At 43.5% G+C, this 16,191-nt stretch overlaps 1 protein-coding gene across 4 annotated transcripts in view; it reads left to right on the forward strand.

Annotated features, from left to right (window-relative positions):
• BRINP1 (BMP/retinoic acid inducible neural specific 1) overlaps positions 1 to 16,191 on the forward strand; it is a 140,245-nt gene that overhangs the window by 69,710 nt on the left and 54,344 nt on the right. Inside the window, exon 1 of one of the 4 annotated variants that reach the window (XM_061603776.1) lies at positions 9,072 to 9,144. The exons of 1 other annotated variant lie outside the window; for it this stretch is intronic. Coding sequence is in view for 1 of the 3 variants with exons in the window: in XM_061603772.1 (XP_061459756.1) it covers positions 15,975 to 15,991 (17 nt within the window). In the remaining 2 variants the exon portion in view is untranslated. Of the gene's footprint in view, positions 1 to 9,071; positions 9,145 to 14,863; positions 14,951 to 15,864; positions 15,992 to 16,191 lie in introns of those variants that run through there. 2 more of the 4 variants (XM_061603773.1, XM_061603772.1) reach the window with 2 other exon arrangements.

Below are 16,191 nucleotides of genomic sequence, written 5' to 3' on the forward strand. Positions count from 1 at the left end.
GAGTCAGTCAGAGGAACTCTGGACCTATCCCTTCCCAAGACTCCTGAGAAAGGGGCTACTGGAACGTCATGGGCCTTAGAAGGGAAGCAGAGCCTAGCCCCACCAAGGACACTGGAAATAGGGCAAACCCTGGCCTTCTATGTAGTTGTCCCTGGAGGGGACCCCAGTAAAGCACAAGTACAGACAGAAGGTCTTGAAAAGAACTGATTGTTGTGGTGACTCTATGTATGGAGATTTATACTTGTGGTGCCTGGGGGAAGGGACTGAGGGTCTGTAGCAAGAACTAATCCCACAATAAAGTCTAACTTACTGCATTTCTGTTGATTGCGGTGGAAACTAGAACTCATGTTTGGGCCTAATCCCCATGGGGTCCATGGATCAGAGTGCCTTCGGTGTGCACTTTCCCAAGGAGGGGCTCACAACCATCTTGAGGATCTTTGTGATCAAGAGGTAGGACATAATAAATATTTTTAATTGCATGCATAAATGTAAAGCTATCATCTCACAGACAACGGCAATCAATGTTTGGCCTTCTCATAGGACTTATTCAGCAGCATGTTCTGGCTTTTAAGGCATGTGTCGGTTTCTGTGGTGCTCGGTGATGTTTTCACATACATCTCACTTCACAGAGCTTGGCAATAACACAGTCATTTGCAACAAAATATTGACAGAAAGCTGCAGCGAGGCCAGCTTCACAAGGGAGTCATTCGTGCTGCTTGGGTAAATCCCTTCAGGATCACAAATGGAGTAGTGGGGAAAGAGACTGTGAGAGCCAAGAGATCAAAGCATATGTACATGACTGGAGTCATATGTTATTGTATTGTGCTTGTAGCGGTGGTGAAGCCTCTGAGATCACACTGCTGTGAAGGCACGGGATGACCTTGAACATACCAGCTGCTCAGGGAGAAAAGAAGACAGAACGTTTGCAGTCCAGCTTCTGAGAGGGAATGGAACGTTGTCAGCTTGGCTGGGATTAAAACCTCACACAGACTCGGAAAGTGGAAATAACTTTGTGGGGCAGGCTGGAGCCTGAGAAGACTAAGAGGAAGGGAAACTTAAGAGCTGTGGGGAGGGGATAAGAGAGAGAGATGGCTGAAGGTGCAGAATAGGCAATGCACTGAGAAAAACGAACCTCAATCAATGGGGAGAGGGAGGCAGCTTGAGGTACTGTGGCAAGAAAGGCCCAAGGAGGGGTTGTATGTTTGGGGTGTGAATGACAAGTGCTTGGGAAGCTGCCCAAAAGACAGGGCAGATGAAGGAAGTGTCACAGGGCAGATAATGGACTAAAAAGCAAGGAAGAAAAACACCAAACTGGCTGGATCTAAAATAATAGGGGGAAACAAGGTTTGTTTCTAGATCTCCCAGTTCCTTCTATTCCTTCGACTTTCTAACTTAATATGCATTAGATGTTTCTCAAGATACAGAGAAGTAAGGAAGAATAAAGGATTAGGCAGCATGGCTGTCATTCTACTTCTTCCAGCTCCCCTAGGTGCCCAGGTGGGTATCCTTCTCTATGCATGACATCTTTTATTTGATTTTAAAAGCGCTCTACATTTTTCAGTTATGAAGGACTCTTGGAGCCACTTCCGAGCTGCAGTCCGTCAGTCTGCATTTGCCATTAAAAAATAAATAAATAACACACACACACACACACGGTCTAGCTTTTAGAGGCTGTTTTCTTCCTCACAGACTTACAGACATGGATTTGTTTATAAATGGAAGGGAGAAATGAAAATATGAAGATATATTTAAATTTTATCAGTTTAGCATTGTTTCTTTAAGGTCCGTGGAATTTCAGATCCTTTTGAAGAATCTGTAATAACAGTTTGAAGTTAGTTTTAGATCCTGGTTTGTCCAAAGCTGGTAACCATGGTTTCCCAGTTGGGCTAAATCAGGAAACTGTGGTTGATTAAAAACATCTTGTTTAATGGTGGCTCACATGAAAGAAGGAGCTCAGGGGCTGGTGTGTGGGCAAAATGCTTGTTCATTGCTCAGGTTTGTGAAGCTGAGATATGATCGTCCTAAGTAGGCCTGCATCTCTTTCATCTTATGAAGCATTAGCTGCATGTGGCAGAAACACTAAGCTACTCATCAGAAAAAACAACACAGACACGGGAAGGTGGCTGTTGCCCATTAGGACTGGTAGGGTGGAAAGAAGGGAAGCCAAGGGTAGGTGGAAACAGAGTCAATCACAGGCAGACCCAGCTTATTCCAGTTTTGTCCCCATCATCTTACCTCCTGTGTTCTACAGCTGCAACGCTAGGACTGAGGAGGAGAAAACTGTCAGCCACCCCATGAACTGGTGGTAAGTAAGAAGGCAGGCAGGTGGGAGGCAACTGAGACTGGTGGGGCAGTTCTTTGCTGTCCCTAATGAACCAGCCTCCATTTCAACCAGCATCTGCCCTCCATGATAATCTGAAGCCATTGTCTGCCTATGCACATGGCAGCTTCTTCTTTATTGGTGTCAAACATCATCTCCTCTCTCACACACAACCCCCCACAATTTTTTTAAATCATTATTAGAAAAGGCACTGTCAAATTACCCAGCTTCTTCCCCACTCTATAAAAGATGTTTACAACCCCATAAATCCCTGCATATCAGCAGCATGTTACAGTGAGAGAAAGGTCATTGGGAGAGAGACAGCGAAGGAGCGGGTGAGAGGAGTCTTCTGTTGGAAATTTCTGGCTCTAATACATAGGGGGAGAACATATTTTGGAAATATCTTGTGATAAAGACTCATAATGGGAATATGTGCTGGCAATACCGAGCTCTTTTCTTTGGATAAATATTTAATACAGATCACTGGAGATGAAGCGAGCACATGGAAAAAGTAGTCTGACATTGTCCAGGTCTTTGCTAGGAGAAATGCTCTACCAGCCTTAGGATACTATCCTTCCCTGGAGCTTTGCACTAGTGTTCCCTCAAATTATCTCATCAGTTCACCCCCCCCCACAAGAGATCACAGGGGCTTTTTGGGGGGGGTGGAGCCATGGTCTTCCTGAGGTTTATCTGAAAAGCCCCATTCCTGGGGCCATTCATCCACTTTCCTGTTCCCAACCTTATTTAACTGGCAAGGTTCTGGTAGGGCATACATCCACCAGCATCCTTGTGTTTTAAGGTGATACTTCTCAACGTGCTCAAAAGTGATACCTGGGAGCCTGGGAGTTTCCCATGCTTCCAGGAGACACCAGAAGCTCCATTTCCCAGAATCCCCAGCAGTAAAGGAATATTCTGGGTGTGCTTCTGAACCCCTTTGTTCCAATTCTCTGCACCACTGCTGCTTTGCACCTTCACTTCAGCTGTACTGCATCCTTTTGGGGAAGGGGGGTGTCTCTCATAATTTGAGAACCACTGGCCTAGTGAGATGGGCTACTACTTCCAGTTGACTCAGCACAAAATTGTCCTTGTGTGAGCTCTTCAGTAGAGAGTTAGTTCCATGTTGTATAGCTGTACTTGTTGCACAGCATACGCAAAAATAAAGCTGAAGGTTAGGGAGATTATAGTATAAAGCCTGGCAGGTGGGGAGAAAGAGGGAGGTGAGAGACAAGGAGGACAAGGGAACCTGGAAGTCATATTCAGTATGAAAAGCACAATTTGGTGCCTGAGGGAAGACAAGTTCTCTTTATGGAGAGAAGCATGGGACCGCATATTTTCATTCCTGTTGGGAACTTGGGACTTATGGCACACAATTCCGCCACATATGCTCTGCATTCCGAAAACGCTTTGCAAAGTTAAATGGAAAATAGGTCTGAGATAAATAATAAATAATCACAGAGTCAACTGGATAAGATGCTGAAGTAGAAAGGTGTGTGTGTGTGTGGGAAAGAGAGGAGAGAGGGGGGGAGAAGGAAAGAGTGCTTCTATAGAGACTAGAAGCATGAGTAAAAATGCCAGCTTCTACCCTTTATCTGGGAGCAGGACTCATTGAGGTCAATGAGACATTTCTGAGTAGACAATATATAGGATTGCATTACAGATAGGGATGTAAGGAGGCAGTGATTTCCATCCCATCCTGTGTTCATCGCAGTGAGCAATGTTTCTATTCTGCTGCTAACACTTATGCTATTCATCTTGTTATCTGCTATGGGCAAAACTAATGTAATTAATTATGGAATTGACTGCATTTCAGTGGAAGGGGTTCCGTTCCTCACCTCGGGTGAACATGTAAATTGTGGCAATTTCAGCCCCCATTTCCAATGGAATTCTCCACCATCCCTAATTGTAAGCCATGTGTGACATTGCTGCAGTGGCCTTGGCTTGTATCAAGGGTGGTTCTAGAGCCCCCTTTTATTCAGGGTTCTGACTTAGCGTGCATGGGGTGGGATGTATGGGACTTCACAAAGAGTTGTGGGACTTTACAAAGAGTTGAACTTTGTTTTTACCGTATTTTTAATGTTTTTTATTGTATGGCGTTTATATTTGCTATGAATCGTTTTTATGGTTTTTTTAAAAAATGAAATGGCAGTATGCAAATGTATTTATAAATAAATAAAAATAAAATGTATGACTGGCACCAACTCTGATTAGCGTTAGGAGACAGTTTAGCAGTTATTTCTTCATTCAGGCCTTTGGCCAGAGTTGTGTGGAGGTGAGGCCAGGTGTGATGAAGTACTGTTGCAGGAACTATTTGGATGTTATGAGCTGTGTCCATCCTTGGGGACTCTGGACTCACCAAGCTAAACCCTCTGTAGCCTGGAACTGGATATGTGCAGTGCAGCTGACTGCTGAACGGGGCACATCTGTGGGCAACCAGAGGAAGCTCCATCCGCCTTGGTGCCTGCCCATCAAAACAAGACTAGCATGAGAGACTAGGATGCTGTCTGCAGTTTCCAGGCACCCTCTTGGTTGTGAGATTTGGAGTGTGAGCTGTGTTTGGGCCCTGGGTGAGAGCCAGGGTGAATGTGTGCAGACTTGGGTGAGAGCCAGGAGGCTGAGAAGAAGGAGTTGATATCTGTTTATATTTATTAGTATTTTATGTTAATATAGCAGTTGTGTATATAACATTGTGTATTTTCGTAACATTTGTTGTTCAGGTTGTATGTTGTAGTTTTTTTATAAACCACTTAAGAAAATTTTTATTGAAATTAAAGGGAACAACTAATTTTGGTCCACACATTTCAGTGGGTCTACTCTGAATAGAACTTAATTGGACAGAATCTGACATGCCAAGACTTTCAGTTATATGTTATTTGAAGGACGTTTATCATGAATGGATTTCAGTGCTAGTCCTACTCAAAGTAGACCCTGTGAAGTAAATAGACATGACTAATGCAGATTCATTCATTTCAGTGTGCCTTCTCTAGGACTTAGCTGAATACAACGCTATGTGTTTTGGTTTCATTATGTAACCCGTCCTGGGATTACTTTTTTGTGAGGGGCGGGAGAGAACTAAATACTATAAAAATAAACTGGTAAATCCTGCACAAAGTTAACATGGTTTTAATCTATCTCAGTTAAAGGAATGATGACGGCACAAGACGATGTAACCCAGTTATTTTATTATCTAGAACGGGTTAGCAACATAATGCTTGTGGGCACATAGGCACCTACAGAGGTCTTCCCTGACGCCCACTGGCTTCTCTCCCCACATGGAAATTAGGCTTGAAAGAAGTATTCTCTTCTACCTCCTAGAGTAGGGCCCCATGTGAACTATATATTTAAAGCAGTTGCAAGCTTGGAAAAGTTACTTTTTTAAACTACAACTCCCATCAGCCCCAGCCAGCATGGCCACTGGATTGGGCTGATGGGAGTTTAGTTCAAAAAAATAACTTTTCCAAGCTCTGAGCACTTGGTAGGAGACCCTTATTCCTCTCGCAAAGCTACAATTCTCAGAGTTCCTTGGGAAAATGGGTTGATTGTTAAACCACTATGGGAATAGGGTTGCCAGGTTCAGGGGCTGAGACTGATCCTGTATCTTTAGGAGAAGAGAAAGTCAGCCAAGTGCAGGTGTTCTTGCAACATTGTAATGGGAAAAACCACACGGTGGAATTCTCCCTTCCCCCTGCACAACTTTTAAGATACAGAAGACCTGTTGGAGGTAACCCTAAGCCCTGAGCCTGGCAACCCTGCTCAGCACCCTTAACCAACTATACTTCCCAATATTATTTGAGGGCATGATATTGCTTTAAATGTACAGGACAGATGGGGCCTAGGTTGCAGCGTGTGCTTTTTTGCCATGTCAGTGTGGTACCCACAACAGTTTCTGCATATTGCAAATGTGTCCATGGGCCCAAGAAGGTTGACAACTCCCAATCTAGAGGATTCTTGTTATTCTCTCTGGATATCCCCTTTCCACTCATACAACTGGCAGAAAATGAAAAGAGGTTTTTTAATAAGCTTGAGGCACAGGTGGGGATGAAAGACTAAACAGCATCAGAAGACAATTAATCAGAAGGACTTGGCACGACAGATGAGCAAGCAACCACAAATGTCTCAGTGCTTAGCAAGTCTGAAGGCTTTAAACACAGAAAGCAGCTGCCCTCCCAAGGTGGGAGGAGAATGATGAGAGATGAGACCAGCATGGAACAAAATAGCAGCACAATCCTGTGATCTGCTGTGTGGGTTTATGGGGCCCTGGATTGGGCAAAAGCATTATGGCACCACTGCAATATCACCACTTCAAATAGGGCCTTGTGAAACCTACAGGAGGAATCACTCTCTCTATTTCCAGTGTTCAGGTTGTGAGTGGTGTTGCTTATCGAACCAAAATAATACCACCCATGACAAGTGGTGTGTGTGTACGTGCGTGTGTGTAAAATCAGGTTACATAAGGATCCACTCTCAGAGAATGAATTTACTATTAGTACAGTAGGGCCCTGCTTACCGGCGTTCCGTTTTGCGGCGTTCCGCTGATGCGCTGGCTCTTAATTAGGGGAAATTCCCCGTTTTAAAGCCGATTTTGCAATTTTATGGCATTTTGCGACGTTTTTGTGTCATTTTCGCCCAACGCGGCCCATTATAGTCAATGGGTTCTGCTCTATGGCGATTTCCGCTTTACGGCAGGGGCCTGGTCCCTAGCCCGCTGTATAAGTGAGGCCCTACTGTATGTAGGGAATTCCTGCAATAAGTAGCATGTATACTTTGTTTTTCTTCACTTCATTACAAAGAGCACATTCTTCCTGACATTCTGTGGGGATCTGTGACCTGAAGGGGTTATCGTGATGAACTCCTGCGCTTCTAAATTTACCACTACACTACTGGTGACCTCTCTATTCTGTGCATGGCTGGAGCAGTTATGTCTACCCTATCTCAAGTCACATCTGAACCATGCATTTAAAGCACTGTGATGGCATTTTAATAGCAATGGCTTCCCCAAAGAATCCTGGGAACTGCAGTTTGTGAAGGGTGCTGAGAGGTCTTAGGAGACCCCGCTATTCCCCTCACTGAGCTACCGTTCCAGGAGCCCCCTGAGAAAAGGGATTGATTTTTAAAACACTCTGGGAACTGAGGATGTGGCTTCTTGAGGGTCTGGTCTGTATCACTTCAGAACTGCAGCTCAGGGAAATCATCACATTGGAGGGACAGGGAAATGTGTGAGTGGGCTTTTAGGAGCAAACCAAGGGAATCCTTAAGCTCCTCGAGGGCAAGGTTTTATATTCTCTTTTTTTATATATAATAATTTTTATTATTCAAATTTTCATAAAACAAACAACAAAATCAAACAACAAAAACAATACAACAAAAAGAAAAAGAAAAACTTGACTTCCGATTTGTCACAGATCAGCTATTATATAATATATATCAAACCTGTCCCCTAAAACATACGAAATTCACTTTTTTCCATAGTCTATCTTAATTAATCGTCAAATCCCATTATCATCATTTCATTTTTTTCTTTCAACAAAAAGTCCAAAAGAGGCTTCCATTCCTTAAGAAATGTATCTGTCGTTTTTTCTCTGAGAAGGCATGTCAATTTGTCCATCTCTACTAAGTCCATTAATTTCAATAGCCATTCTTCCGTTGTTGGTATTAATTCCATTTTCCACTTTTGTGCATATAATAATCTTGCTGCCGTAATCATATATAATATTATTCTTCCATATTTCTTTTCCTTTTGTTTATCCATAAAACCCAATAAAAAAATTCTGGCTTTGACTGAATATTTATCTTTAAGATTTTTTGCATCATCCTACCTATCTGTGCCCAAAATAATTTTGCCTGTTTACACGACCACCACATATGATAAAAAGATCCTTCTTGTTGTTTACATTTCCAACATACATTAGACACATTACTATACATTTTTGACAACTGTTCTGGAGTCATGTACCAACGATACATCATTTTATAAAAAAATTCTTTAAGATTATAGCATAATGTAAATTTCAAACCTTTTTTCCACATATTTTCCCATTGATCCATTTGTATATTATAACCAAATTTTTTTGCCCACTTTTTATATTCTCAATGACTGTGTTAAACTGCCAGCTATGGAGGACAGTAGATGTCCAAAATTGTGCATGCCAGTACAGTTGGGTACAATATGTAGCTTACCAAAAGGCTCTTGCTTCGAACAAACTGTGCTCTTCATTATGGGTTTGCAGGGTCAAGCAAACAAGGAGACCTTATTTAGTTTTCCTGTATTTTATTTTTATTTTGCATTTTAATTCTGTGGTGTGGTTTCCCCTCTCCTTCCATCAAAAGGAAATATGCACAAGCAAATAAATAAGTAAAGTGTTATATCGGTCAGAACTCTCAGTTGTACCCTGAAGGTCACTTACAACTCTGGATGATAGCTGAGACGGTGATTAAAGTTCATATTCACTCACTTGTGGTTCTTTGTTCAAAAGCAGATGTCCCTACAAAAATGGCATGGGTTGAATCCAGGCTAAGTGGGCACAATCCTTTACATGCCTACTCCAAAGCAAGCTACATTGGGTGGTATTCAATGCTAGTCCAACTTGGAGTAGACTCATTGAAGCTAATGAACAGTCTAACAGATTCATTTATTTCAGTGGGTCTACTCTGAGTAGGACTTAGTTGAATACAACTCAGAACCTCAAAAGGCCACAGTTCACCTCCAGCCCTTGTTGGAGAAATGCCTCCCTTGGAGTTCTCTGTGGTACTGAAACAATTTATCTGCCTTGCTGTGCCCTCCAGGCTGTAGGAATACAACCCAATGAGTTCAATGGGAGATTCTCCAAGTAAGTATGTATAGGATTGCAGCCCTAAATGGCTTGGGTTCCAAGCAGGAGTGCCTTCCCTAGTACTAGATAGCTCTACTCTTTGAGATCTGAGGGAAGCCCCTGTTAGGCCCCAGGAGCAGCTGGGTCAGTGCCCTGGAACTGCCCTCCTGACACTGATGTTGTGGTTGCTTAGCTGGATAGTATTGGAGAGCTTCTTATGAGTCCTGTAAGCCATAGATGGGCAGCCATCTTTTCCCCACACATAATGATGTACAACTGATTCCAAGTATTTTCAAACCACACAGCGAGTAGGAAGGGCCATAGCTTTGCATGCAGAAAGTCCTAGGATCATAAGAACATAAGAACATAAGAAGAGCCTGCTGGATCAGGCCAGTGGCCCATCTAGTCCAGCATCCTGTTCTCACAGTGGCCAACCAGATGCCTGGGGGAAGCCCGCAAGCAGGACCCGAGTGCAAGAACACTCTCCCCTCCTGAGGCTTCCAGCAACTGGTTTTCAGAAGCATGCTGCCTCTGACTAGGGTGGCAGAGCACAGCCATCACGGCTAGTAGCCATTGATAGCCCTGTCCTCCATGAATTTGTCTAATCTTCTTTTAAAGCCATCCAAGCTGGTGGCCATTACTGCATCTTGTGGGAGCAAATTCCATAGTTTAACTATGCGCTGAGTAAAGAAGTACTTCCTTTTGTCTGTCCTGAATCTTCCAACATTCAGCTTCTTTGAATGTCCACGAGTTCTAGTATTATGAGAGAGGGAGAAGAACTTTTCTCTATCCACTTTCTCAATGCCATGCATAATTTTATACACTTCTATCATGTCTCCTCTGACCCGCCTTTTCTCTAAACTAAAAAGCCCCAAATGCTGCAACCTTTCCTCGTAAGGGAGTCGCTCCATCCCCTTGATCATTCTGGTTGCCCTCTTCTGAACCTTTTCCAACTCTAGAATATCCTTTTTGAGATGAGGCGACCAGAACTGCACACAGTATTCCAAATGCGGCCGCACCATAGATTTATACAACGGCATTATGATATCGGCTGTTTTATTTTCAATACCTTTCCTAATTATCGCTAGCATGGAATTTGCCTTTTTCACAGCTGCCGCACACTGGGTCGACATTTTCATCGTGCTGTCCACTACAACCCCGAGGTCTCTCTCCTGGTCGGTCACCGCCAGTTCAGACCCCATGAGCGTATATGTGAAATTAAGATTTTTTGCTCCAATATGCATAATTTTACACTTGTTTATACTGAATTGCATTTGCCATTTTTCTGCCCATTCACTCAGTTTGGAGAGGTCTTTTTGGAGCTCTTCGCAATCCCTTTTTGTTTTAACAACCCTGAACAATTTAGTGTCATCAGCAAACTTGGCCACTTCACTGCTCACTCCTAATTCTAGGTCATTAATGAACAAGTTGAAAAGTACAGGTCCCAATACCGATCCTTGAGGGACTCCACTTTCTACAGCCCTCCATTGAGAGAACTGTCCGTTTATTCCTACTCTCTGCTTTCTGCTTCTTAACCAATTCCTTATCCACAAGAGGACCTCTCCTCTTATTCCATGACTGCTAAGCTTCCTCAGAAGCCTTTGGTGAGGTACCTTGTCAAACGCTTTTTGAAAGTCTAAGTACACTATGTCCACTGGATCACCTCTATCTATATGCTTGTTGACACTCTCAAAGAATTCTAATAGGTTACTGAGACAGGACTTTCCCTTGCAGAAGCCATGCTGGCTCTGCTTCAGCAAGGCTTGTTCTTCTATGTGCTTAGTTAATCTAGCTTTAATCATACTTTCTACCAGTTTTCCAGGGACAGAAGTTAAGCTAACTGGCCTGTAATTTCCGGGATCCCCTCTGGATCCCTTTTTGAAGATTGGCGTTACATTTGCCACTTTCCAGTCCTCAGGCACGGAGGAGGACCTGAGGGACAAGTTACATATTTTAGTTAGCAGATCAGCAATTTCACCTTTGAGTTCTTTGAGAACTCTCGGGTGGATGCCATCCGGGCCCGGTGATTTGTCAGTTTTTATATTGTCCATTAAGCTTAGAACTTCCTCTCTCGTTACCACTATTTGTCTCAGTTCCTCAGAATCCCTTCCTGCATATGTTAGTTCAGGTTCAGGGATCTGCCCTATATCTTCCACTGTGAAGACAGATGCAAAGAATTCATTTAGCTTCTCTGCAATCTCCTTATCGTTCTTTAGTACACCTTTGACTCCCTTATCATCCAAGGGTCCAATTGTCTCCCTAGATGGTCTCCTGCTTTGAATGTATTTATAGAATTTTTTGTTGTTGGTTTTTATGTTCTTAGCAATGTGCTCCTCAAATTCTTTTTTAGCATCCCTTATTGTCTTCTTGCATTTCTTTTGCCAGAGTTTGTGTTCTTTTTTATTTTCTTCATTCGGACAAGACTTCCATTTTTTGAAGGAAGACTTTTTGCCTCTAAGAGCTTCCTTGACTTTGCTCGTTAACCATGCTGGCATCTTCTTGGCCCTGGCGGTACCTTTTCTGATCTGCGGTATGCACTCCAGTTGAGCTTCTAATATAGTGTTTTTAAACAACTTCCAAGCATTTTCGAGTGATGTAACCCTCTGGACTTTGTTTTTCAGCTTTCTTTTTACCAATCCCCTCATTTTTGTGAAGTTTCCTCTTTTGAAGTCAAATGTGACTGTGTTGGATTTTCTTGGCAATTGGCCAGTTACATGTATGTTTAATTTAATAGCACTGTGGTCACTGCTCCCAATCGGTTCAACAACACTTACATCTCGCACCAGGTCCCGGTCCCCACTGAGGATTAAGTCCAGGGTTGCCGTCCCTCTGGTCGGTTCCATGACCAACTGGTCTAGGGAATAGTCATTTAGAATATCTAGAAACTTTGCTTCTTTGTCATGACTGGAACACATATGCAGCCAGTCTATGTCTGGGTAGTTGAAGTCACCCATTACTACCACATTTCCTAGTTTGGATGCTTCCTCAATTTCATATCTCATCTCAAGGTCTCCCTGAGCATTTTGATCAGGGGGATGATAGATCGTTCCCAGTATTAAGTCCCTCCTGGGGCATGGTATCACCACCCACAACGATTCTGTGGAGGAGTCTGCCTCTTTTGGGGTTTCGAGCTTGCTGGATTCAATGCCTTATTTCACGTATAGAGCGACTCCGCCACCAATACGTCCTTCCCTGTCCTTCCGATATAGTTTATATCCAGGGATAACCGTATCCCACTGGTTTTCTCCATTCCACCAGGTCTCCGTTATGCTCACTATATCAATGCTCTCCTCTAAGACCAAGCACTCCAGTTCTCCCATCTTGGTTCGCAGGCTCCTAGCATTAGCGTACAGGCACTTGTAAGCAGTGTCTCTCTTCAAGTGTCTTTGGCACTTGTGGTTAGGCCTGTGGTAATTTTGCTCTTCTGAATTTATATCCTGTGCCCCTGCTCTCACAATGCCTACTTCTAGGCCTACCCCTTTTAAAATTTCATCATTTCTTTGGTTTTTATCCCAGGGGGGAGGTTTATTCCGAACCGGACCTTTCTCATCCGGGCCCCCGATCCGGGCACCGCCAGTTAGAAACACTGGAAGCTGCCTTACACTGAGTCACAACACTGGTCTGTCTATCCCAGCATTGTCTGTACTGGTCAGCAGCAGCTCTCCAGTGTTTCAGACAAGGGTCTTTCCTAGCCCTACCTGGACATACTGAGATTGGACCTGGGACCTTTTGCATGCAAAACAAGTGCTCTAGCACTTGTCTTTCCTCAAAGGTAGGGCAGGGAACACCCCTTGTCTGAAACCCTGTAGAGGTCCTGGCATTCAGCGTAGACAGTACTGAGCAAGATGGTCCAATAGTCTGACTCAGTATAAGGCAGTTTACTTCCTATGTTCCAGTTGCCTCCTTGTGGGCTTCCAAGAAACATCTCAGTGGTCCACATCAGAAACAGAATCCTGGACAAGATGCATCTTGATTAGTGGCAGTTTCAGGATAGAAGTGAGTCATTCTTCACCCAATACAGAATTAGGCTACAGAATCTACTGTCACAAGATAAAAAGGGGATTAGGGAAATTTGTGGATATTATTTACTCATTAGTTTATTTTATTTCAATTCCACATTTCAGTTCACAAAAGCTTATGCCACAATGGATTTGTTAGTCTTTAAGACTCTTTGTTGTTTCAGTCCAGAAGGATCTCCGGGATGGTTTTAATTCCCTGATAACAATACAATTACAATGGACTATTTCTACTTCCACTGGTGCATAGTATAGCTTTGAAGTAACGTACCCTCCAGCTACTTAAAACCCAGTTCTCACTACAAAAGGGATGGGGACCCTGTGGTCCTCCAGATGTTGTTGGACTTCAGACCTCTTCAGCTCCAGCTAGCCTGGTCAAAGGTCAGGGATGTAACTTCATAACACTTCATAAGTAACACTTATGGTGCAGTAGGGGTAGCCACCATGGTGCCCTCTAGATGTTATTTATCCAACTTCCATCAGCCCCAGTCAGCATGGCCAATGGTCAGGGATGACTGGAGTTATAATTCAGCAACATCCAGAAGGCCACAGGTCCCTCATACCTGCATTAAGTTATTTTGGCCTTTTGCGACTACCCAAACTGTAGACAGTTGGATCGTCCCATTGCTTGTCTGATCTCCTTCCTTTCCACCCAGGACTACAGCTCTTTTAAGTATTCAAGGGCAGAGAGGGAGAAGCTAGGTGTAAAAGCTATGCCTAAGGTTTGCTGCATCACAGGGGAAAAAAGACAAAGAGGGTGCATATTTACATAATGGAGAGAAAGCCAGTGTTGTGCAGTGGTTACAGTGTCACACTAGGACCTAGAAGACCAAGGTTCAAATCCCCACTTGACTATGAAGCTCACTGGGTGACTTTGGATCAGTAACCAGTTCCCAGTCTACTCTATTTCACGGGGCTCTTGTGATGATAACTGTTCTTGGTTTGTTCATCGTTTGTCTGGGGGAGATAAACTATGAGCCTGGTTTCTCACATAACACTAAGAGAAACCATGTCTTAGTTCTGGGTTGAGCAGCAGCAGCAGGACCAGGGAAAAATGATTTGGCCACACGGTTCTTCATTTTTGGTTTGGCTTTGGCTTTGTATTAAACGTGAACGAGGCCAACGGGAACTGGAGAGGGTTGATTCTTTTTTGTTTTTTTAAATGAACCCTACATCCTGAGACTTCTAGGTGAAATGGGTCACTCGGCACAGGACAGTCCCTAATTAGTAGCCCTGACATTGTGAGACACACTCCTAAGGCTCCCTCATTGTTAGAATTTAGGGAAGAAAGTAAACACCCGTGCTCCATTGATGCAGGGAAAGAACCTACAAGATCCACCCACTGACTCCAGTTTTAGCCAAATCACGTTCCCATAGTCTGTCTGGGTGGGGAAGAGCGTGTCCGGGAAGAATCATGGGCAAGACAGCCAGAACAACCAATGGCATTGGCTGTAAGTTTAGGAAGTGTAATCTTAAGAACTTGAGCCTACGCTTGCTTTTCCCTCCTCCCTCCCCCTCCTTTTTCGTTGTGTGCCGTGACTTTTTTAGATTGTGTGCTTGAGGGCAGGCACTGATTTAGCACTGATTGTTATAAGCTGCTCTGAGAGTCTTTTTGGATAAAGGGTGGGGTAGAAAGGAAGCTAATGAATAATAAATAGAAAGAGTAGCTAAGGAGGCCAGGAATCCTCTACTCCCTATTAATTCAAGCACAGATAAAAACGCTGCTGTTTCAGAGTAATTTATAACATAAACCTATGCAGCTTTACTTGGAATTAAGCCTCACTGAGTTCACTGAGACTTACTCCCTGGTAAGTGTGCCTATGATTGCAGTCTTAATGATTCATTGTTGTTTTAGAGGTATCTGCAGCAGCAGCAGCTTCTTTTGCTTGGTACGGCAGTGGTTTTCTCATTATGTGTTGCCTTATCGGTTATTTATTTATTTATGTGAGTTGCCATATTGTTGATTGACTGTGCTTTTAAATTTTTTATATTGATGTTAGCCACTTTGTGGACCCTCATGGGTAGAGAGGGAGTGATAGAAACGATTTGAAAATAAATAAGTTGAATGCAGAGGCCACACTGGCTTTGCTTTAAGGCACAAAACCACATGCATCCCCAGTAGGATTGCCAGATTCCTGGCCTCAGACCGATCCTGTATAGGAGAAGAGAAAGTCAGCCAAGTGCAGGTGTTCTTGCAACCCTGTAATGGGAAAAACCACAAGGTGGAATTCTCCTTTCCCCCTGTCCAACTTTGAAAGATACAGAAGACCTCTTGGTTGCCAGGCCCAGCCTCCAAGAGGTCTTCTGTATCTTTAAAAGCTGTGCAAGAGGAAGGGAGAATTCCACCTTGTGGTTTTTTTCCCATTACAGGGTTGCAAGAACACCTGCACTTGACTGACTTTCTCTTCTCCTAAAGATACAGGATCGGTCTCCAGCCAGGAACCTGGCAAACCTAATCCCCAGATGAGCATGCATCTGGTTTTGCAAGGGTCACCAACATGCTGCCCCTGGGCACCAAAGGTACCCACTAGCACCTCCTATGGTGCCCACAAAAGGTCTCAGTACATATTCCTTTAAAAATCCACAGTGCATGTGAGACTGTTTGCTTTTCTTGCTCAATTCCTGTTTGTGCCGGCTCAGCCTCTCCTACACCCCCTTATGACAGCCATTTTGTGTTATGCCACACCTCCATGGCAACCATTGGTGCCTACAACTCCAAATGTGCCTCCTGACACGCAAAAAAACAAGTCACTCTTTCGAGACTCAAACAGTAGCAAGCACAGCAAGTGATGTCCTTAAAGGAAGCATATAAAGAAAGAAAGCACGTTGGGAATGAGTAAGAGACTCTGGTGAGTTTTGAAGTTTCCCACAGAAATATTTGATTTCCATTATTTATTGGAAGTTGCCCTGTTTTTTGGAGAAATGTAGAGTAAAAACACAAAAATAAAAATATTCCAAATAATAAAATAAATAGTGAAGGACACTGTGAGAACAGGATGCTGGACTAGATGGGCCATTGGCCTGATCCAGCAGGCTCTTCTGATGTCCT

The sequence above is a fragment of the Rhineura floridana genome, chromosome 20 (assembly GCF_030035675.1).
Source record: "Rhineura floridana isolate rRhiFlo1 chromosome 20, rRhiFlo1.hap2, whole genome shotgun sequence".
Lineage (NCBI taxonomy): Eukaryota > Metazoa > Chordata > Lepidosauria > Squamata > Rhineuridae > Rhineura > Rhineura floridana.